Source organism: Mus caroli, chromosome 9 (genome assembly GCF_900094665.2).
Source record: "Mus caroli chromosome 9, CAROLI_EIJ_v1.1, whole genome shotgun sequence".
In the NCBI taxonomy this organism is placed as follows: Eukaryota; Metazoa; Chordata; class Mammalia; order Rodentia; family Muridae; genus Mus; species Mus caroli.
Genome location: NC_034578.1, coordinates 11,192,383 through 11,216,505, shown reverse-complemented (window position 1 = coordinate 11,216,505; position 24,123 = coordinate 11,192,383). Strand labels below are relative to the sequence as shown.

Genomic DNA, 24,123 nt, shown 5'->3' with positions numbered 1-24,123 from the left:
CACTCTGGCTCACACTCAGGCTCACACTCAGACTTGCACTCTGGCTCACACTCATGCTTGCACTCAGGCTCACACTCAGGCTTGCACTCAGGCTCACACTCTGGCTCTCACTGAGGCTCGCACTCAGGCTTGCACTCTGGCTTGCACTGAGACTCGCACTCAGACTCACACTCTGGCTCACACTCAGGCTCACACTCAGGCTCACACTCAGATTCGCACTCTGGCTCACACTCAGGCTCTCGCTCAGACTCGCACTCTGGCTCACACTCAGGTTCTCACTCAGGCTCGCACTCTGGCTCGTACTCAGACTCGCACTCTGGCTCACACTCAGGCTTGCACTCTGGCTCACACTCAGGCTTGCACTCTGGCTCACAGTCAGGCTCGCACTCAGACTCACACTCTGGCTCGCACTCAGGCTCTCACCCTGGCTCGCACTCAGGCTCGCACTCTGGCTCACACTCTGGTTCACACTCAGGCTCATACTTACCTAGCTTTCTTACACAGCTCAGCACAGCTGCCCAGGGAGTGGTGATGCCTGCAATAGGCTAGTCCCTCCTATCAGTAGCAGTGACAGCTCCCGCTCCCGAGACACGCCGCCAGGCCACTCTAAGTGAATTCATCCGAGGCTCCCCACCAGGTGACTATAGGCTGTGTCAAGCTGACAGTCAAAGCTACTGAGGACAGAATCTGGGGAGCACTGACACTGAGAGGCAGGAGTAAAGGGCAGGTTGTCCTGTACATATCAGCTTGTCAGTACAGTAGCATGAGCCAGATGCTTCCAGGGCTATTCTGGGGCAGAGACCAAGATGAAGGACATGGGTGTGGTGGCAGGGGTTGAATTCTGTCACCCAAGATTATGTTGCCATCTTAACCCTGCATACTGAGAGTATGACTTGAGTTGAACAGTCTGTTAGAGATTCAGTAGTGAGTTATGAGGACCAACCCTGGAGCTGGTGGTGTCCTCTTACGAGGAGAAAAATTGCACATAGACACACGTCAAGGGGAGACAATGTGGGGACACTTGGGGGAGGTGGCCTGTGCGAGGCAGTCTCCCCAGGGCCTTCGGAGGGAGTTCTGTAGGACTGGCCTACAGAACAGTCAGAGAAAAGACTCATTGTCCATGGCCTTTCAGTGTGTAGGATTTGATTGTGAGAGTCCCGGAAATGAGCATGGCTTACAATCAAGATGGCTCACTGTTTAAGAGCAGGCTCTGCTCTCCAGAGGACCCTGGCCTCTGAGGCTCTTAGTTTTAGCATCCACCACTGCCTGTACCTCCTGTTCTAGGGGATCTGACCCCCACACATACCTAATACACACACTCTCACACACATAGACATAGTTAAAAATTAAGTAAATCTAAAATATATATTTTTCCAAGATTGTTCGCTAACTAGAGAAGCAGCCCATGCCAACTGGACATAAAGCTGTGGCTTTGGAGTTGGGCACAAATCAGCAATCATAGCTGCTATATTCCCACACAGAATGTTTTTCAGTTTTTTACCTTGTAAAAATAAAATATAGAAATATGTTTAATCTAAAACTTAAAAAACAGTAAACATATGTTATAGTGGTACAATTTACATGTTAAATAACAATGCAATAGGATGACCTTATATAGCTTTAAATAGAAGAAATGGGAGAATTTTCAGAGTACAAAACCCCTTTCCTCAGAACAGTCTTTTTAAGTCACTCTTTCGAGTGACCAATCGTGCTTAATTCCTGTCGTTCAGCTTACAGTCCTCTGCATATCCATCCACTGAGCTCCGACCTCCCAGACAAAGCTCGGTGTCCACTAAACTCCCATTCCACAGCTCTTGGCAGCCGCCTAGCTTGTGTGTCCACCAGGCATGGCTTTCAAGGGACTAGGGGTACAGGGTGTATAAGCATGTCTCAGTTCAATGCCAGCTAAACCCCAGAGACGTTCTTCAGGGTAATGTTCAAGTGTCTGTCACTGTGGACTGGCATTGTCAATCCTCCCTGTTGACTAGGCTGATATTCTCTCATCCCTTCCTCTGGACTCCCACCCCTGCTTTATTCACAGCTGATGGCTTCCCCTGGCGCTAAGAGCAGGTAATTTTTTTGCTGGGCATGTGAGTGCATCCAGGAGACCAGCAGAGGGCGCTCTAAGACTGCTTGAACTCTGTTCTCTAGTCTTGTTCAGCTCGTCATCTGCAAAGATTAATCAGTTTTCTCTGAAACAGAGCACTTAAAAGAAAACGGGAAAGAATAGAAAATACTTAACAAAGTGGGCAAAATATTTTTCTAAAGCAGAGTCATAGAGACTTGGAGGATTTACTGGAAGCCTCTGGCATTACCTGGAATATGTACAAACCCGGGAATGAACCCCACCCACACTTGCTAGAGTAGAACTTTTAACATTGGGGTTAGTGCCAGGAAAGTGGTGTTCTCAGAATCCTTCAAGATTCTGGGCAGGCTTGGAGCCCCAAGTGAGCGCCACCAGACTAGACTGCTGCTGTTTCTCAGACAGTGTGAGCTTGCACACCAGTGTGCCATTGTGGGGATGTCTACTCAGACCTGCAATACCATGTCTGGCTTAGTTCATTTCTGTTGCTGTAATTGAACACCTTGACAAATTCAGCTTACAGGAGAAGTGGCTAATGTCAGCTGCAGGTTATAGCCCATGCATTCGTCTATACATCTGACTATGGGGAAGTCAAGGCAGCAGAACCTGAAACAGCCACATCGCATCCACGGACGAGGGCAGAGAGGAATGAGTACAGCGTGGTCATTGCTTGCTTGTACCCAGCTTGATCTCTCCACTCTCGTGCAGTTTAGGACCCCAGCCCCACCAGACCTAGGGCATGGTGCTTCTCACAGTGGGCTAGGTTTCCCACAGCCATGCCCTGGGTCGAATCAATGTACATGGTCTCTCAGTGAGACTCCTAGACTATTCTAGGTTGTGTCAAGTTGATGGCCTATGGGCTATAGGTAGGAGGCCCTGTTCTGTTGTTGGTATTTCCTGGCGATCTCCAGTGCGTTGGACAGGCCAGGCAGCAGCCACGTCTAGCTTCTTTTCCTGGGCCATCCAGTTGCATCTTCATGATTCCTGTATCATACAACCACTTCAGAGAGGGAAACTGAGGGTCAGAGACTCCATATCTTCCCAAGCTTCTGGTTGAACTAGTTCCAGATCACCCCCCACTGCCTGCCATCCCTCTGGCCTGCTCTGTGTCCCCCAACCCTGGCGCCTCACTGTGATTGTTACTGTGCTGCGGCGTCTCTCACAGGACACTGTCCAACTATAGAGTGACGGTCAGCGGTAAGGGCCCCTCCCTCCACATCCTGTAGCTTTTAGGTGCTTATTCCAACTGCTTTACAAGATGATCACCAGACCACCTAAGCCAGAATTTGTCATAATGTTTCTTTGGCATTTTCCCAGTGTCTAGAAAAGAGAAAAGCAAAACAAAAAAAAACTAGAGCTTTAAACTGGAGCAAATGAAAGGAAAACCCAGCGAAGGCCACTGTGAAATCTGCCTGTTCCTTAATTAGGGCTCTGATGAGGAACCATTCTGCAGGACAGGAAAATGTATTTCTTTTTCTTTTTCCGTGATTAGAAGGAAATGCTTTCTGTCCCCATGTAATCACCACCTCCTTCCAGTTACTGTCTATTGAATGGAAGGGGTCGGCTCAGGGTCAGATATCTATACAAGCATTAATCAACAGGCAGCAAGCAGGTGTCCGTCAGTGACGTGGGTCACAAGCAGCTCCTGGCAGAGTCGGGAAGTGTCCAGGGAGGCCGATCGGGGCTTTTTCTGCTCCGAGACGGGGTGCTCACCGTGACTGGCTCTTGCTTTTCAGTTCTTCCCCTACATCTTACTGCTGTTTGCCATACTCCTGTACCTGCCCGCGCTCTTCTGGCGCTTCGCTGCAGCTCCACACCTCTGCTCAGACCTGAAGTTTATCATGGAGGAACTTGACAAAGTCTACAATCGCGCCATCAAGGCTGCCAAGAGTGCTCGAGATTTGGACCTGAGAGACGGACCTGGACCCCCAGGAGTGACTGAGAATGTGGGGCAGAGGTAATGGCTCCAGAGGGCTGTCCATGGCCACCCTAGGATCAGTTCCCTGCCCCTTTTTGCCCTGCTGTGCTGGCCCAGGGTGCTGATTGCCAAGAGTGAGAAGGGAGTACGTAGGCTGTCAACCGTCAACTGACAGGACCCTGTTCTCCTCAGACCTCACTGTCCTCAGGTTAACATCCTTTCCTGTCCAGTCTCATCCTTTGAAAAGCAGTTCTCACAGGGGCAACAGGTCTCACCTGTAGCTTGCTTGCTTTGATCTCCTATAATGAAAAGGCACAGAGGATTGATTCTAAGGTAGCCAAGCATGTACAAAGGATGAGAACGGTGGAGGCCCTGCCTTCTCTCTCACTGGGTGGAGGCCCCGCCCACTCTCTTACATTCTTCCTCCGGTTCTGTCATTGCTAGTAGTAACAATAGCAACAGCTGTTTTCTTTCTAAAGATACCTGCTATATTCCTGTCTTAGAATTTCTGTTGCTATGATGAAACTCCATAACCAAAAGCTACTCGAAGGGGAACGATTTATTTTAGCTAACATTAGAAACCAGGGCAAGAATTATGAGAGCCAGAGACACTAATTATGCCATTTGGGTCCTCCAAGTGACCTCTACCCTCCTGGGTAGATGTGTTTGTGTTCTAGTTGGGCTGAGAATTTCATTTTTCATGTTAGTGGGGGATTGTCGTTTAAAAAACAATCATAAGCCAGCATCTGCTTGCCCCGTTTTCTTTCACTAATGGACTGTAATGTTGCACTGTTAGCTAAACTAAATTCTTCCCCTCAAGCTGCTTTTGGTCATAGTGTTTTATCACAGCAATAGGAACAGGACAAGCAGGGCGCGAACCTGGAGGCAGGATCTGATGCCCAGGTCCTGGCTGGCTCTTAAACAGTGGTTCAGTCTGCTTCCTTACGGCACCTAGGATGGCCAGTCCAGGGATGGCATTGCCCACAGTGAGCCCAACCTCCCATATCAATCATCAACCCAAAAAATGCGACACAGGCCTATCCACAGGCCAGCCTGGTGGGAGCCTTCTCTCAATCAAGGTTCCCTCTGTAAACCAACTCTAGCTTGCGTCAAGGTGACATAAAACTCGTTGTCACAATTCCAGACACTGGGTTTGAGTGCAACACTATTAACTCAATGCATTTATTTGCTTCTGTTTTTTCACCCTTTTATTTCTAGATAATAGATAAACACTGTTCTGTGGTTTCTTAGAGAGCCGGGGACCATTTGAGTCCCTGAGTGGCCTCCACCCTCCCTGATAGACACATGTTCTACATGGGTTGGAAATTTCTTTTCTCTGTTTCATTCTTAGAGGGAGATTCTCATTTCAAAACAGTAATGGACCACCAGCTGCTGTTCTGGATTTGATAAATTTATTTAACAAACACTGAGCAGTGGGTACCAGGTGTTACCCTAAAGGTTATTAAGTATTAACTCACATTTAACCAAGCAGACTGACTTTAAACTATTAAAAAGAGGTGGGGCTGGGGAGCGGACTTAGCAGCTAAGGGCACTTGCCGCTCTTGCAGAGGCCAGAGTGTTGGTTTCAGGGGATCTAACATCCTCTCTTGGCTCCCAAGGGCACTGCACACATGCAGTCAGAGCACTCATATAAAATTTTAAATGTTTAAAACATTTAAAGAAAAAAAAAGGTTTTGTTTATTTGTCTTGGTTTTTTGAAACAGGGTTTCTCTGTGTAGCCCTGGTTGTCCTGGAACTCACTCTGTAGACCAGGCTGTCTTCAAACCCAGAGATCCTCCTGCCTCTGCCTCTGCATGCTGGGTTAAAGGCATGTGTCACCACTGCCTAGTGAAAAAATGTTTTTTAAGCATGGTTTTATTCCTCAGCAGTCAGATGAAGTTACAGTTACTGTTTGAAGTTTTCAGTGTGACAGTGTTGACAATGCCCGTGCCTTTCACACTTGATGAGAGTGGCCAGGGTCTCAATTATTTTTATTTGCTTTGTTTTTCAGTCTGTGGGAGATATCTGAAAGCCACTTCAAGTACCCAATCGTGGAGCAGTACTTGAAGACAAAAAAGAACTCTAGTCATTTAATCGTGAAATACATTAGCTGTCGGCTGGTGACATTTGTGGTTATACTGCTGGCTTGTATCTACTTGAGCTATTACTTCAGCCTCTCCTCACTCTCGGACGAGTTTCTGTGCAGCATCAAATCAGGCGTCCTGAAAAACGACAGCACCATTCCCGATCGCTTCCAGTGCAAGCTCATCGCCGTGGGCATCTTCCAGCTGCTCAGCCTCATTAACCTCATGGTGTATGCTCTGCTGATTCCCGTCGTCGTCTACACGTTCTTCATCCCGTTCCGGCAGAAGACGGACGTTCTCAAAGTGTATGAAATCCTGCCCACCTTCGATGTTCTGCATTTCAAGTCTGAAGGCTACAATGACTTGAGCCTCTACAACCTTTTTCTGGAAGAGAACATAAGTGAGCTCAAATCGTACAAGTGTCTGAAGGTGCTGGAGAACATTAAAAGCAATGGGCAGGGCATTGACCCCATGCTACTCCTGACAAACCTGGGCATGATTAAGATGGACATCATGGATGGAAAAATCCCCACATCCCTACAGACCAAGGGAGAGGACCAGGGCAGCCAGAGAGTGGAGTTCAAAGGTAGGGTGGGCTCTCTGAGCAGGCACACCTTTTTACCCTACCCTGCCTGTCACTTGAACCCGTGCTCCAGTGTTATCCTGCGGGAGCCTAAGACTGCAAGGATACAAGGAGAAATTGGTGTTATCCTAGTTCCAAAGAAGGATAGCTCTGTTCTCCTCTCCCTGTCTTCCTCTCAGGCTTGTCTGGTTGCTCTGTCTGTGTCCCGTGTGCTGTCTCATGTTCCACCTCAGTTTCTAGCATCCCACATCTTTGTCTTGTCTTCCTGTCTGTACCTCTGGTCTCTTTGTCCTTCTGTGATTTGTTCTTTGACAGTTTCATGCGTGTTTACAGCGTATCTTGATCATATCCAGCTTCCCTCATATGTGTGTACCCCATATGTGTGTGCTCCATATATCCCATTCCCACCTTCATATTGTCTTTATGTTTTGTGACACGGAGTTCAGTCAGTGCCTCCTGTAGGGACGCTGGCTGGTCATGTTGGCTCTGTTCATCTTGTGTAGCTAAGCTGTAGCAAGTCCATGATCCAGGCCATGTCGTGTTCAGATGCCAGCCTTTTACCCCCTGCCCCTGGCACTAACCCCATTTCCTCTTCATGGACATTCCCTGAGCCTGACCTAGGGCCGGGGGTTGGACTAGAGGTCCTGTTTAAGGCTGGGCACTCGGCAGCCATCTCACTTGCTCTTGGCTTGGGCCAGTTCTGAGTCTCTGCATTGACAGCTGCCTGCTGCAAAAGCAGGGTTCTCTGGCTAAGAATCTATCATCAATCTATGAGGACAGACATATTCAGAAGGGAATTGGACCACATGCCCATTTAGCCAAATAGCAGTAGTAGGTTCTCTTCTAGCACTTAGGATCTCTTGAGCTATGGGCTTTGGGCCATGTTTACTGTGCAGGTGTGAATGTTCTCCTATGGAGCAGGCCTCATATATAACCAAGAGAGTGGCTGGTTACTCCCAAAGTCACTCTGTGACTTCTTACTTAAAAGGGGGTTACTGACTTCTCGACCCAACTTTAAGACTTTCGACTAAGCAGCAGCCATGGTAAAGGGTGTGTATGAGAAGTCCCTTCATAGTGGGCTAACACCGGTGCCTCCTGCTATTCCTCCCTTATAAATAATGCTTTTAATTTTGACAGATTTGGACCTGAACAGCGAGGCTGCAGCAAACAATGGGGAGAAGAACTCTCGCCAGAGGCTTCTGAATTCGTCCTGCTAATGGCTTCCTGCTTGAATTTCAAGCCTGTGGCTTCTGTGGCTGACGCACCCCTGTTGGATCCGTAGTTAGTTTGCAGTAGATGTTTTTGGTATTGATGTAGTGTGTGTCCTACCAATCTCTAATAGACATAATGGCCAACAGCGTCATAGAAGAATAGATTAGAAACGTCCCACAAGAGTAAGTGTGCTTTGTGTAAAGTCCTCATTGCAGGGCTGTTAAGAGCACAGAGCCTCAGCCACAGAGGAGCAGTGTTCTGGACTGGCAGGTGCTAGAGGACCTGGGGCTTCTAGAGAGCAAGCACTTGGAGGATGCTTTGCTTTGTGAGGTAATAAACATGTGAGGATGGAACTTAATGACACCCTCTGTGCCCTTACTCGCTGTTGAACCAGAAAAGCATTCTCTGGCCTACCAGGGAGGTCAGCCTGTGCGCATGCGCGGCAGTGTCCTAGGTTGGCTGTGACCTGGGTCTCAGCTCCTGTACAGGCAAGCTGTCCTGTCACTCACCAGCCTCAGCTGATTGTCCTCTCCCACTGCTCGCTGCCCTTTGACCTCTGCAGGGACAGCAGGTTGAGGCAGTGCCGACTGAACCCCGCCAAGGAGACAGTCATACCATGGTGACTCTCGGAAGGAAGGCTTCAGAAACCTTCCCAGTGGGAAACCTGAGTTTAGAGGTTATCGATAGATGTTAGGGTACCTGAGACGGGAGAGCAGGTTTTACTGAAGCGCATGAAGAGAACACGGCAAGGGGCACTTTGTCCAATGAGAGCAGAACATGGAACTGATACAACAGTGACCTCAGCCACTTGTTTAGAGTCACATTGGTTAAATTTAAGCCAGACTTTAAAAAATGCAGATTGATTTATATAATTGAAGTCATTTGAGAAGAACATTCCAGCACCGATTAGGATTTTGGAATAAATTATATGTATAGGAGGTTAGACTAGATTTGGGCATTGCTTTATAAACAGTTTTGTTTTGTGACATGGTCCCCTTCCCCTTCGTAGCTCAGGCCACCATCAGCCTCCCATCACTTTTCTTCCCCAGGCTCCCACGTGTTGGCACTACAGGCGTGAGCCCCGGGCCCAGCCTTAGAACTGGACGTTGACCTGGAATTCGTTAAAGCCTGATTACATTCTGACCACATGAATGTGCTATATGTTCACATTTTATCACGTTTAAATGGAAGTCCTCAGGAACCCCCCAGTTTACTTTGGGCTAATCTAGGTTGTTTACCTAGTCTAATTGCTTCTTAGTAAAGTCAGAAGTTATGTAAGTGGTTGGCTGCCTTTGGGAGTGTACAGAAAAGCAGGTTTTGCTTAGACTTTCTAAGTTGGAAAGCTAATATCAAGAGTGTACTGGGTGCCTAGGCCTGTGACCTCTGTTTCATTTGGCCCTCCCATTCTCACCCCTAGCTCCTCAAGGGCCCTCAGCATCCCAGACATAACACTTGTTACTGCCTGTGACATCAGAGCGTAGCAACAGGTAGTAAGGACATAGGTGAGCACTAAGAGATGACAGAATACCACAGAAAATAGAAATCCCTCTGTAGTGGTGGGAGGAGCCATATTCTGGTCCCCTGCCCTGAGTTCCACAGATAATGATTTATGGGCTCTGGTATTTTCCTAGAGGCCAATGACTACTTCAGCTATAAAGGTCCTCTAAGTTGAAGTTTAGGTAAAGTAGCACTGTGGTTTTGAGCAGTTGGGCTTAGCTGCCTTCTCTACTTCCCTTCCAGGACAGAAGCAGCCTGGGGGCTGGTGGGGCTGGTGGGGCTGGTATGCAGATGCCCAGCAGTGGTTTTGGCCTGGAGGTCAGCCCTTCCATCTGGTGACCTGGTGACTTGGAGCACTTCTCTAGTGATGATAGGATTTCCTTTGTAAGCACTCATCCTTTTCTTACAGACACACACAGACCCTAAATGGCTGCCCTGGGGCCACTAACCTTGTTTCCAGCCTTAGTGAACTACTTCATTCCTTAGTGGACCACTGAGGCTCGAAAAGCAGATGCACACGGGGTGGCAGCGAAGCCACACCGATCATTGTGGAAGCAGAGTTCTGGCACATTTGCAGTTTACCCAGGGACATAGGCCTGTGGGGGCGACTTTTAAAGCTACAGACGCATATTTCTGTCCCACCTGCTTCCCTGTTCTGCATCTCTGGAGTGTAGGGAGGAAGGAAGGGGACAGCATTCCACTTACAGGACATCACCATGCTTTCCAGTGGCGCTGTTAGGGGCTAGCCACTCCCACGTGGTTTTGTACATCTGGTTTGCATGTGTGTTTTAACATGTGGAAAGGCTGTTACGACTCTTTCCCACCCAAGACCCTGACCCTGTGACTTTGTTCCTGTGAAAGATGGCTACGCCTCCCAGGATATACATCCTGCTTGGTTTAATCTGTGTCAGAGCAGCACAAATAGATCTATAAAGGTCAGGCGCTTTGATTTGCTGCTGTATGGCCAACTCTTAAATCAGCACGGAGACGCTGAGACACCCCTGGCCCTCTAAACTGAAGTGAGAGAGCTGGGAAACAGCAGGGAGTCCTGTTTGTTGGCATGTAGGGTCTTCCACAGGAGGAGGGCAGTGGGAGGGCTGCCTGTAGAAGGCTGTGCTGCAGAAAGGAGTTAACAGCCTTTCTGTGAACACTGGCGATTCTCAGCTTTTGATGTGGGACGAGTCATGACTACTTTCCAAGTTAGCCTAAGTTCAAGGCTCTCTTGCAGTGACTAGGGAAGTGGGTGTCTTAAGGTCCCGGTCTCAGCAATACAGAATAAACCTCTTAAAGGAGCTGCAGGCTAAAATGTGCAATTACCAATTAATGTTTTGTCTTTGAGCACTGGAGATGAATGGCTCCTTTGGGGCAATCATTGGCATTTTAGCCTTATTTCTTGAAAGAACAGTGAAGCCCTCCTAGAAGAGTGACAGAGAGTATAATAGGTGCTAATTCGTAGTTGGTTTTCCTGCCTGCATTAAATTAGATGTATTGTGTTTCTAGATCTCTTTTTAGCTGTGAAGTTAGTTGTCACCGAAGCATGTAGGTTTTAATCAGTAATTGTTCTTAGGTTCCTGAAACTACAAAGTGTCTTGTGTCTTGAGGTGCTTTTTTCTTCCTCAACCACAGGAGAAAACTCTGTGACTCTGCAGTGTGACAAGTGTTCCCTAGGAAAACAGACACCATCAGATCCACTTTTTAACAAGTTGGCCTTTTAAAAAAACACCATAATTGCACTTTGCTAGCATTCAGTATATAAGCTAAGTTAATTCTCTCTCTGTTCCTCACTGAGAGAGAGGGGTGGTGGTGGTGGTGTTTGAGACAGGGTTTCTTTCTGTGTAGCCCTGGCTACAGAATTCTTCTGCTGTTTTTGTTGTTACTGTTTTGAGACAAGGTTTCTCTGTGTAGCCCTGGCTATTCTGTAACTCACCACATAGACCAGATTGGCCTCAAACTCAGAGATCCACTTGCCTTTGCCTCCCTAGGTGTTGGGTCTAAAGGCGTGTGCCATATGCCTGGCTAAGTTAAATTTTGAGTGATTACTAATATCTATTTATTTATTTTTATTTTATTTTTATTTTTGCTGTGTCATTTGGTAAAAATACTGAGCCAATGAAGAATGGCTTTAAACACTTAAGTTCATCTTCAGTTTCATTCCACAAAGTCCAGAAGATGAGACCAAATGATGGTGTCAAGAACATGTGAAAGCTTATTGTACTGCGGAGCTCAGTGCTTCCATGGGAAGTGCTTGGAACTCAGTACTTCCATGGAAGGTGCTTGGAACTCAGTACTTCCATGGAAGGTGCTTGGAACTCAGTGCTTCCATGGAAGGTGCTTGGAACTCAGTGCTTCCATGGAAGGTGCTTGGAACTCAGTGCTTCCATGGAAGGTGCTTGGCCCCACACACAGACATTCTTCTAAAGAGTGTTACGTCTGCAGACAACAGCAAATGGTGCTTTAGTTCTGTGATATGATGTTTCCCTAAATAAAACTTTCCTAAGTAACAAAGAGCGTTGTCTTTCTTGCTGTCTTCAGGAGTCACTTCACTGAAGATGGAGCCAGAGGATGAGCCTTGAAATGCCTGAGGCTCATCCCTGTCTGGAAATGGGTGACATTCAGGAGCATCCACGATACTTGCTAGTTAGTATTATCCAGCTGGCAGTGAAGGAAGTCCTTTGAGAGGCCCACCGGCTGGTGTTTATAAAGTGTACTGCCTGGTGGGGAGCTGTCTGGACCACATGCTGATGGACATGAGCTGGCCTGCTCACCTCTGCCTAAGGGGAGAACACTTCTACAATAGAAATTAATGCATTCCATAGGTTTATAAACCATAGCATGCAAAATCTTAGCAGAGTTCCTAGTGTGTGCTAAGCACTCTGTGAATGCTTCCTGGTCCCCAGCTGTTCCTCAGGGGTGGGGATGTTGCATCCATCCTCTATTGCTCCAACAAAGACCCATACATAAAAGCTCAAAGCACCCTTGGCTTATCTTGCAGCTTTCTGCATCAGGAGTTTGAACAGAGCTTAGCCAGGCCCTCACTCAGCCCAGGGTCTCACAGTGTGCAGTCTGTGAGGATGACAGGTAGTTACCTGGAGGAGGTTGAGCTAGAGAAGCTGCTGACTGCACCCTAGCCAGCTCTACCACCTTTTTCTCTTCAGGCTTATGACCCTGGCCCTCCCTCCTATCCGAAGAGGCCTGGTAGCCTATATTCTCCTTTCTATTCAACATTCAGCTCTAACTAATACCTCTGCGGGAAGTCCCCCCACTTTCCCAGTAACCTCTGCTGACGCCTGTCCCTCTCGCTGTCTGGGTAAGCCCAGGAAGGAGGTTAGCTCCGTGTCCCTGTACTCCAGCATCTAGTCCAATGCAAGGGTTACTTGCTGACTACTGCAAATCCTGAGATTGCTAGGTGCAGCGGGGAGCATGTATCAGACATGGACTTTCCTAGGCCAGTTACTCATCTTGGCCAGTTTAAGGCAGCCAAGTACACACCCCTCACTCCTCCATCCCCCTACATTAAGGATTGAGAACCTGACCCAGAGTCTTTCTGAAACTCCCCGCAGTAGCTGTCCTTGGCTGTAGAGTCTCCTGCTCACACTTGGGCTTGCTGACCCATGCAGCCAGGCTCATTCTCTTCCAAGGTTTTAGTACTCCATATTGTTAGGCACAGCTGAGTGTTGAGCGTCTTATGGGTCTGATAAAAAACACCCCGACAAAAAGCAACATGGGGAAGAAAGGGTTTGCTTAGGCTTAACAGTTCCAGAGGGAGGGAGTCCATTGTGAAGTCATGGCAACAGGCAGGGAAGGGACCTTAGCAGGAGAAGAGATCCAACCACAGTTTATCTGCAGGGGGAGAAACAGGATTGGGGATGGGGAGGGCTATACAGCCTCAAAGCAACCCTAGTGATGTACTTCCTCCAGTGAAGCTCCTCTTCCCAAAACTCCACCACTGACTGGGAAGCAAGGAGGAAGCCTATGGGAACAGCTCTCTTTAAACCACAGCAGAGTGCTGACCGTTCTAATAAGGAAGGGGATCCTGTTCTCCGTATTTATCCATCTAAGACAGGTTTATTCTATGATACTCCCTCTGATCACCCAGGGGTCTAGCAGGGAAAGAAGGAGCTACTGGTTGGCTGACCTGTCCACAGCTCTGGGGTTTTCCAGATGAAACTGGGTTATAGCAGCTAATCTCTAGGATGGGAAATTGTTGACATTCTATTTCACATGCCCTCTGATAGCACCTGTGTTCTGGCGGGCTCTTCATGAAAGCAAAGCGAGGAAGGGTATACAGTGTTCCTTCCTTTGTGTCATTGCAGAGATGGGACAGGTAGGCTCCCCGGGGAAATGAGGGGGCCGGCCTGTCAGAGAAAGACAAGCAAAGCATCCCTTTCAAGAGCCAATTTCTAAAGTTTCCGTGTGTCTTTTCTCAGACACACAAAAAAACGAGAAACAAGAGGAACTAAAGTGCTATCGAAAATCACTCCCAAAGCCCAGAAATGAAATCTGCATTACCTCTAAGTGAAGATGGTCTTGTAGCGCCCAAGCTTCCATGGAAACTTCAGGAACATAAAAGGAAATTCTGATGGCAATTTCAGAAGTAAGAAACCTCACATGTTAGCGTTGATCTCATTTGTTCTTTCTGAATATGAGAAGTGCCTGTTACAAAGGAAACATTGCTAAGTACAGAGGCCCTCAAGGCTCTTCATCTGCCTAAGCACTTTATAATACTACCACCCCTTGAGAGAAGAAGTTTCATTTTAGAAAAAAAGAAATTACCTAAAACTCCGGCTGCTGCAAGAGGAAGCAGAAGAAAGAGAGAAAAAGAGTAAGCCACGAGCAAAACTCAGGTTTGGACAACTTGTCCGGTGGGATACAATGGAAGGCGTGTATGTGATTTTCAAAATTGTTTATCCAGACTTGAAATGGACAAAATGAATGTTAACCATCATTCCTAAACATCTTAATGACCCAGATTAGCTCAGCACGGCATTTCAGTATAGAAATGATGAGGTGTTTTACATCTTTCATACTAAATTTTTTGAAGTTCCACATAAATTCCTCTCAGATCTTTCTGGTAGACCTGGGCCTGCTTCTGGGCCTGTTGTTGATGCCAGATGGGGAATCTCCATGGCCCCCAGCTCATCTGCAGAGCACTTTGCTGAGCTCCTGACCCATTCAGTGAGTTAGCCAGGGTCAGTGACTGAGTTGGTGTGGAGGCAGGAATGCTTGGTTTCTCCGAGACACCAAGAGCCCGTGAGGAAAAGCCTTCAGTACCTTAAAGTACTGAAAATCCCACCCAAATGAGATTAACATTCATTTTACAGATTACTCAAGCCCCTCCTCTACCAAGCCTCTGGCTCATAGTGTTTCCTAGGAACAATGGCAGAGGAAGTGAGAAAGGGGACGGAGCTGGCCCAGCTTCAGAAACCTGGCCACCTGAGTCCATTCCCTGGAATTCATGTGAAAAGCTAGATCTGGTGGCACGAATGTGTGATCCCGGCACACCTAGAACAAGATGAGAGACAAGAACCAGCCAGCCAGCTAGGTGCACGCAGCATGGACACAGAACAGGGAAACCCTACCTCAAGATAGAAGGCAAGAACTGACTTCGGAAACATCGGAGAACTGCGGTGCGTTCACATGCACCCACACATCTGCTGCTTTTTCTAAGTAAGAAGAAGGCTAAGGAAAGTGCATGCCTAGTTTTCATTGATAGTTACACCAAGAAGCAGTTTTGCAGTGAGCAGCTTGAGCAAGCTCTCTGCACTGCACTGTCTGCTTGCGGAGCTCCTCCTTCTCCTTGGACAGGGAAGAAAGGGAAGCAGCATTTCCCGAGTGCTGCTGGGTCCGGCATTTAAACTTAAATTAGGTCTCGCAGTCACCATGATGCAGGAAGCATGCTCCCCTCGTTTTGGGGTGAAGCACCCTAGGAAGAATGTGTTGTCATGATTGCTGCCTGTGACTGCTGGGTGACCTTAGCTCCTGACTATGGTAGGCTCCAGTTTCTTCTTGAATCGCACAAGAATCAAGGCTATGGTTGATAATTAAAGTCGATTAAGTAGAGACATTAAGGCCAGAACCAGCATTCACCAAGCCCTCAGGAGCTGTTGTATAAAATATTGGATTTGACAACTAGAAGAACTCAAGTTATGGGTGCACAATGGAAAATGTCTCATAACAGGCAGAAATGGGTTCAGTTTGGGTTTTGACGCTAGAAAATCTGGTTTGGAATCCTCTCTCTAATACCTGAATTGACCTTAGGACTCAACCTCTCTGTTTTTCAGGGTTGTTGTTGTGAGATGTTATATGTCTGACACTCAGTGGGAACTCATCAGATAGGAGCTGTATGTTTGTTTGTTTAAGGAAAGGGCATCAGATAGTCCAGACTGGTTTCAAACTTACTGTGCAGCTAAAGATGACCTTGAACTACACAGGGATCACTGGCCTGGAGCACCATTCTGGGTTTATGCGATGCTAAGCAGCAGATTTAGGGTACTGTGCATACTAGACAAGTGCTTTACTGAGCTGCATTCCCAGAAAGTAGCTTCCTGTTGGCCTCAGAAATAACTGTAAATGCAAAGAAAGGTCTTTGAAGGATGGGAAGTCCATCTTTAGGATGAACCCTGGAAGGGGCAGTTGCTAAGAGAGACCTTTACTCCTTAGAAGCCCGAGGCTCTGCTGTCCTCAGGGCTCTAGCTCCCAGCCCTGCACAGGTGGAAACAAAGATTGGGCAGATGGGTGAGGGTGGTGTGGGTTATTGTCAAAGCGACCCAGGAATAGTCTTGACTCAGAGAACCCCAGAGAATAAGCCAGATGGGCATGAACCTCCCCCAGCCTGAGATGGAAGGGTGAAGGAGCTGGAGGATGGGAAAGCCCACCCTCCAGGGCTTGCACAATGCTGCCTGGATGATGCAGAGACCCTGGGCCTGGCCTTTATTATGCAGGATCCAGGCTTAGGGCCCCTGGCATCCTTCCCTGCCTGGTGACTTGGCCAAGTGGTGGCTGCCCAGATAATCTTACTTTATTTTTAATTTAGAAGGACGAGGCAAAGATGACATATTCACTGCAAAAATAATTTTTTTAAAAGGCAAGAGGAAATTCAGAGAATACCAGAATTTATGGAGCTCTGAAGCCCTCTCTGTTCTTTGCTGCTTCTGCTCCGCTTAGGCACAGAGATGATGTTACTGCCCAGCTTCCTGATAACATGGTTTTCTGTACTCCGTCCTAAGTGGGTACTCCAGACACCTGCCTTGCTTGGCTCTGAATGACTTAAGTGTGAACTACTTAGGAAGGGAGAGTGTCAGAATGCTCTATGCACATATTACAGGACATATTCGACCAGGGTACGGTGCTCTAGGACCGAGGGGACAGGAAGGAGGGAGGAAAAAGGCAAAGATTGAAGAAGAAAGGAGAGAGGTGAGGAGGAAGAAATGAAAGGAAGGAGGAAGAGACGAAGAGAGGAAGAGGAAAAGATAATGAGATCAGTCAGGAAGCCAGACTGTAACTCAGGAGTCAGGCTGAGCTTTTCTGACAATTCACTCTTGTGAGAAACAACACAGAGGCCCCACAAGTGTAGCTGGTCCCTCTACAGGGCAGCACCCAAGTGACCTAAGGGTTTCCCACCAGACCCACATAGAAAGCCAGCCCAGCGCAGGGAACAGGCCCCACAAATGATGCCACTAAGCCACTGTCTGCTCATTTACCCATAGACACCTTTCCAGTCCTGAAAAGTCCAGACACCTACGGCACCCAACATAGCCTGTGGCATCTAGAGACCTGGGAAGGGTCACACCAAAGGCTCCAGGGAAGCTTTGGGAGAAGCCATGAGGGTCAAGTTTGAGTCCCACTCCACCACAGTGAGTCGCAATCCTTGGGTGGCCTCCACCTGCCCAGGAAGGTGTCTTGTCCCCACTTTCCATTGAAAGAATGGAAGAAAAGTGCAAATGACACAAAGCTTGCTGGCTTGGCTAGGAATCCATGCTCCCAACTGCCTGACTTGCACAAAGTGCTGGAGTGTAAAGGTCTCAGGCTCATCCTCTGATTTGTGAAGGATACCTCTGTAGTGAGCCCTGGAAAAGGCACGTTTGGCCATTCTGCATGTGCTTCTGATGAGTGAGGAGTCTGGAGGAGCCATGCTCATCCATCTGCCTTGGGTATAATCTCCAGCATGTGCTGGGCCTTTATAGTACCACGAGCAAGGGCCATGGACCCTAGAGCTAATGGCACGAGAGCTGCCTCTATGACTGGTATGGCCACAGGAAGTGGCTGAACACTCTTGTTCAGGGACAGAGGACAAGCTTGCCTTTCCTGCTGAGAGTTGGCACAGCCTCTTCAGAGCTGCCTAATGCTTTATCCTACAGTTTAATCTTGATGCTTTATCTATGACTATGTTACATTCACCATTTGTTGGAGAACACTCAGTTCTGTCCCATCTTTGTAAGAGCTGATGACAAAGAGTGTGGAAAGTAATGATGCTGTGTGATTAAAACATCTTATATGGTCAAGGGCAGAGGGAAATGAGGCTTCATCTCCCACAAGCTTCCTCAGACTCACCACTCTCAGCAGACTCATATTTATACCACAATTTAAGTAAAAGTATGCTCTCTCTATAAATTCAGTTTTATAACAAACCTTCTACACACGCTTAACTGACTACAGATGTTCCAGATCCATCCAAAAATATTCAGAAGCTCCCAGGGTTCTGTTAAGATAGACACAATAGGCCAGCCTACAATGGCTGTGCTGTGAGGCGGGTGGCAGCTGAGAAGGCTGTCTGCCTATCTAAATCACACTCAACTTTGGCCTCTGAAGGAGTGAATTTGTCACAGGGAAGTAGCCAAAACTATACCACATCAGTGATGCACCCTGGGTCACCTTCATCTTTGAATGACTCCTGTACCCTCTGCCTACTGCTCTACTTCTCTGATGAGCTCAGCTGCAACCCTAGGCTGAGTTCCCAAATGATGCTCAGTAACTCCTTGTTGATTTACTGATTGATTCTGTTACTATGGAAGCCATCAGACATGGGTTCACATCTTGGTGAGCCACCACAACAGACCCATATTGGCCGAATGACTAAGCCCTCAGAACAATCTAGGGTTCTGCTTCATTCACTGGTAGCTTAGAGACACTAGTATCTCTGTGTTTATTGGGATAAGATCTTTATAGTTCATTTCTTTCAGTCCTTTGACCCAAGATGTCATCCACATTCATCACAGATTATCACTACATCTTCAGCAACATTTTTGACTCACTCAACCATTCGCCTGTTCACACCCACACTTACGTGCATAATCATTTCTTCATTAGGCAGTGTCTAAATGTTACAATGTCCCAAGGACAATGTTATCATGTAGGAATATAAAGATGAATAAAACAGTTCTCTCTCTCTCTCTCTGTCTTTATCTCTCTCTCTCTCTCTCTCTCTCTCTCTCTCTCTCTCTCCTCCATGTGATAATAAGCAAGAAATTGGCTGTCCAAAAGTCAGAAATTGGATCCTCAGCAGGCACCACTCAGTGTCTCCTGGTGCTTTGATTTTTAAATTTCCAGTAAAATATGTATGTGCCAATAATAGGAGATTCCTTTTCATAGCAGAGAATACCTTCAAGCTTAAAAAAAAATACAATTTTAGCCCCTCCACTCCTTTGCCCCAAGGTGGCATGGGTGGAAAAGTGATATCCTCCCCCGACTCAACCTTTCTACCTGTGCTAGTTGGGAGAGCTGGCCCCAAGGCCATGAGGCCAGGAGATCTAGCCCTGCCCCTCATTGGCTATAGAACTCAGGAGAGCAGGCCCTGCACCTTGCCTGAACAACACAGTGGAGCTGGCACCAAGGACGAAGGCACTGGTGAGCCAGCCCCAGGGATGTGACAGTGGGAGAGCTGGCCCAGCCCTTTGCTGGCTACATCACTTGGGGAAGTAAGTCCCAGTGCCATGACTGGGCAGCACAGTGGAGCTGGCTCTGAAGGCATGGGTGTGAGTGAGCCAGCCTAGGGGTCATGAGAACAGGATTCTGCCAATGGAGGCATTGCTAGAGAGCTCACCCTAGTTGTGCAGATATGAAAGAGTTGGCAGACTGACCAGGTCTGCTATCACCAGGCCCAGAGATGGGCTCAAAGATGCCCACCTCAAAACCTACATCATCTAGGAATGGTTGGGACTTGTGAAAGGGCCAGTTCTGCTGTTCCAAAGCTGCAGGATCTCCATAACACAGGGCCACAACATGGTGTCATCACAGAAGCCAGAGATCTAGAACCAGACCAATGCCTCATTACAATGAACATTTATAAGTGAAGATGTGTGGACAGAGGGTATATTCTACAATGAGATGTTTCCTCTGCCTCTCTCTCTCTCTCTCTCTCTCTCTCTCTGTGTGTGTGTGTTTGTGTGTGTGTGTGAGTGTGTGTGTGTGTTTGTGTGAGTGTTTGTGTGAGTGTATGTGTGTGCGCATGTGTGTGTGTTTGTGTGAGTGTATGTGTGTGTGTTTGTGTGAGTGTATGTGTGTGTGTGTATGTGAGTGTGTGTGTTTGTGTGAGTGTATGTGTGAGTGTGTGTGTGTGTATGTGAGTGTGTGTTTGTGTGAGTGTATGTGTGTGTTTGTGTGAGTGTGTGTGTGTGTGTGTGTGTGTGTGTGTGTGATTGTCGGGGAGGGTTGCAAAGGAAAAGAGTAGATAGGAAGGGATGGGGAGATGAGTGGGACTGGGGTGTATGATGTGAAACTCACAAGGAATCAATAAAGTTTTTAAAACATAATTCTAATCTAATCCTCTTACTTAAACAAAAACAAAACAAAACAAAAAACAAGGAGTTGTTGGGCAAAGAGCTAGCTTTTCTTAGGTGGCCTATATATGTGAGGATATGGTCTGGCCCCAAAACACCAGTGGTTGGAGCCACATTCCAGCCTGTATGCACCATTCTGCTTTTCCAAAGTCCTGTCTTCAAGACTTTAATTTCCCCAGAGACAAGTGGGTCTCTGGGGAAATTAAAAGGCAAGGGCCAGATTGATAGCTTAATTAGCCCAGGATCCCATATTTAAAGAAACACTCCTGGGGACTGACATTTTCACTTGTGTGAGACAGATAACTGAAACTGACCATAGAGGGAGAGGAATGGGCTCAGGTAATGGACACCTGACTGGCATAGGATCACAATGCATACTTATAGAAAGCCGAGCCAGCTGTATCTCCATGCGTTGGGATGGGGACAGTGTTAGGGCCAGATTAACTTGCATTCTCAGGTCTTCTGCCATTAAAGGAAGCCAAAGTCACTCAGTAAGTAGAATGGGGATTTGGTCCAGGTGTACTGAGAAGATCCATTGACTAACCCACATACATCAGAGAGGCTAGGGCATGAAACCTGCATGTGAGAATCATATTGCTTCCAGTAGTGATAAAAGAAACTTGGGTCACAGATGTTCAACACAAATCGCCTGTGAGTATTTTCATTAAAAGTGTTATATACAGAGAATTACTTAAAAGAATGGCTTTGGTAAAAATATGGTAGAATGGGGGAATTTTACTGCCTGTACCTGGTCTCCATGTCACAACAACCCATGACCATTAATAGCTCTGCAGAATCTGGGAGACCAGCAGAGATGCTCTGGCACACCGTTGCATCATGCTGCCCAACAGACTTAGTCCCTTTCACCTCACCAGATTACCCAGAACTGAGAGGCCAGAAGCAAGGAAACGAGGCTGCAGATCTGAATTACTTCCCAGAATCCACCAAAAATAAAGGTGGGTAGGACCTCTCACCTGTGTTTTCCCCCTCAAAAGTGACCTATAGATACCATAGAAGTACCTGGCATCTCTAGATACTGTAAGTATCCGGCACACTTCACCTTCTCTTCAGTGATGATTAATCCTGACAGTCAACTGAAGCAACCAAGAGAAATGCTACTGAGTGGCTCTGAGGACATTTTCAGGAAAGCATCACAGAGAGGAATGGGTCATCACCCACCCCCAGACTGGGCAGCACTTCTGGGAGGTGGGAGGTGGCCTATAAACAAAGAGGACTTAGGGATAATCTGTGCTGCTTGCCCTTGCTTCTTACTGGTGAGTGTACCTTATCCTGTGGTGACATTAGACTCCAGCTTCTTCAGCCTTCCAATGTAGACTGAAGGGCAGCTGCTCTCCAGGACTCCTCCAGGCCTTCAGCACTAGATTGGTAGTATGAAGACATTCAGCTTTGTGGACTGGTCAGCAACTGGGTTACCACAGGTCTCTCCAGTATTTAGATAGCTGTTGTTGAACTGCCCAGCCCCATCTTGTAAGACATTCTAGTAAGTTCCATCTTAGGATAAATGGACATTCTGCTGCTGCTGTTATTCCCAGGCCGTCTCCTCAAATGGATCCTGTCATGCTGAGTGCGTCTTAGAGTGGCTGAAGTCAGGGAAATGGTCACAAAATTGAGCATTTCAAAGCCATCATCCTGAGAGGACCAAATGAGGGGCTTTCTGTACTTTGCTTGGCTTTGTGGGATCAAGGGACACACAAACATAATTTCCTTCCAAGAAAAAATATGCAGTGTGGACCAGGCACATCCATTAAAAGGGTTGGAGAAAACCTCAGAATGGTTACTTAGCTGAGATGATTGGTGTGTTCTGCTATTGAAGACAGTCAGTAAAGAGTAAAAGGAGGGGCTGGAGAGATGGCTCAGCAGGTAAGAGCACTGACTGCTCTTCCAGAGGTAATGAGTTCAAGTCCCAGCAACCACATTGTGGTTCACAACCTTCTGTCATGGGATCTGACGTCCTCTTCTGGTGTGTCTGAAGACAGCGGCAGTGTACTCATATACAGAAAACAAGTAAATAAATCTTTGAGAGAGAGAGAGAAAGAGAGAGAGAGAGAGGATGCAAGTATTTCTTCAACTGTGTAGACAGTAACATGAAGAACCATCAACAGAACTGACATTACCAAAATGACATAATACCATGAGAGCAACAGATGACAAACTCAGAACAACTGCTCTCAGACAGCTCAGGCTGCAAGAGAACATAGGGAGATGGTGCAAGCTCATGTCACAGATCCGGAAGTAGAAGTGGCTGGGGCCAGGGCCAGGCTGTGCAACCTCAGGGCTGATCCCCACAGTCAATGTACTTCAGCCACTCTCCTAAACCATGTGCCTTCAAATGGAAGCTTACGGGAATATTGACAGGTACGTAGGTAGATGGAGCAACACCCTCAGGTAATGTTTGAGTAAAAATAAAGAAAGGTACAACAAAGGGTTAAACAAATCCTGGAGGTGAAGAATATACGGCATTATCTTAGCTAGGGTTCCTATTGCTATGACAAAACACCATGACCAAAAGCAAGCTGAGAAGGAAAGGGTTTGATTTAGGTTTCCAAGACACTGTTCATCCCTGAAGGAAGTCAGGATTCTGGAGTCAGCCACTGATGCCCAGGCCCAATGGCTTACTGTAAGCCAGTGCTGCTTACAGGCTTGCTCAGCCTGCTTTCTTATAGAACCCAGGACCATGAGCCCAAGGATAGAGCCACCCACAATGGGCTGGGCCCACCCAGGGCTTGCCTACAGCCTTGTCTTATGGAGGCGTTTTCTCAATTGACATCCCCTCCTTTTAGCAACTCTAGCTCGTGTCAAGTCAACATAAAAGTAGCCAGGACAGTCATAAAATGGAAAAGTACAGTATTTAATTTTTTAAATTTTTTATTAGATATTTTCTGTATTTACATTTCAAATGCTCACTATCTAATTTCAGTAATGCACTTGGTGAAGCAGAAGGAAGGAAGCAAGGATGGGTCATATGAAAGTATCCAGTCAGAAGAGAGAAAAGAAAAAGGGAAAAGACTGAACACAGTTGCACGAAGCCTCCAAGAAGGATGGTGTGTGAACACAGGAGCATCCACTGTGGAGGTCTCAAAGGGAGGAGAGGCAGCAGCTGCAGGGACTTGGAGAAACTGCTCAGCGCACTCCTAAATCCAGGGAGAGCTGTGAGCGGGAGGCGCTGAAAACTAAAAAGACCCAAAGGGCTTTCAGGCAAAGACGATACTGCAGACATGGTAACTAGCATGTCTTTTCTAAAGACAGGATATTAACAGCAGCAAAAGGGAAGAGTTTGTCACCTGTAAAGGACATTCCATCAGTCTATCAGCCAGCTAGTCAGCTGACACCTCACAAGTCCGTAGAGGGTCAGTGATATCGCCAAGGTGCTGAAGGAATAAAAACGTGGGCCAACAATGCTGACCCTCCCAGGAACCCTCTACCTTCTCGGGACAAGCAAAAGGTTGCCAAGTCAAAGCTTATTGCAAATCCCAGCATGTCTCCTTAAGGCAAGCTGTGTGGCTTCAGGGAGACTGCACCAGATACTCCTGCACACAGTTAGCAGAACCTGTTCAATCAGCCAAGTAAGGAAACCAACCGCTACAGGTCTGCTGTGCTTTACTGGGCTCCAAAGCCCAGACTACCTGTAGATATCAGTTTTTTATGTCCCTAATGTGTCCTATCACCAGGATAGGAGAATAAATTCAGGCAGTTCTATAGCAGAACCTGGAGAGCCTGGGCAGCATTTGTCTTCACATTTTGAGCCCTACACTGACATAAAATGAACAAAACCTCCAGGAACAATTTTGCCAGAGGCTGGAACTGTTTGCAATGAAAAAGAACTGGCTATGTTTGTCTTGGTTCTTAGAACCACTGTGTTGCCTCAAGAGGGGTCCCAGTTTTCTTCATGTCAGGAGCAGGCTGGAGTAGCACCCGCTGTTCTGTACCAGGGGCCTTGCGGCTCTTCCTGT

The 24,123-nt window shown here is 47.3% G+C and overlaps 1 protein-coding gene across 1 annotated transcript in view; it reads left to right on the top strand.

The window, feature by feature from the left end:
* Positions 1-8,238, top strand: part of Panx1 (pannexin 1) — a 37,372-nt gene extending 29,134 nt beyond the window's left edge. The window contains exons 3-5 of the mRNA XM_021172892.2: positions 3,820-4,040; positions 6,013-6,671; positions 7,806-8,238. Coding sequence (XP_021028551.1) covers positions 3,820-4,040; positions 6,013-6,671; positions 7,806-7,885 — 960 coding nt within the window. The 3' untranslated portion in view covers positions 7,886-8,238. The remainder of the gene's footprint in view (positions 1-3,819; positions 4,041-6,012; positions 6,672-7,805) is intronic.
* The last annotated feature ends 15,885 nt before the right edge of the window (positions 8,239-24,123 follow it).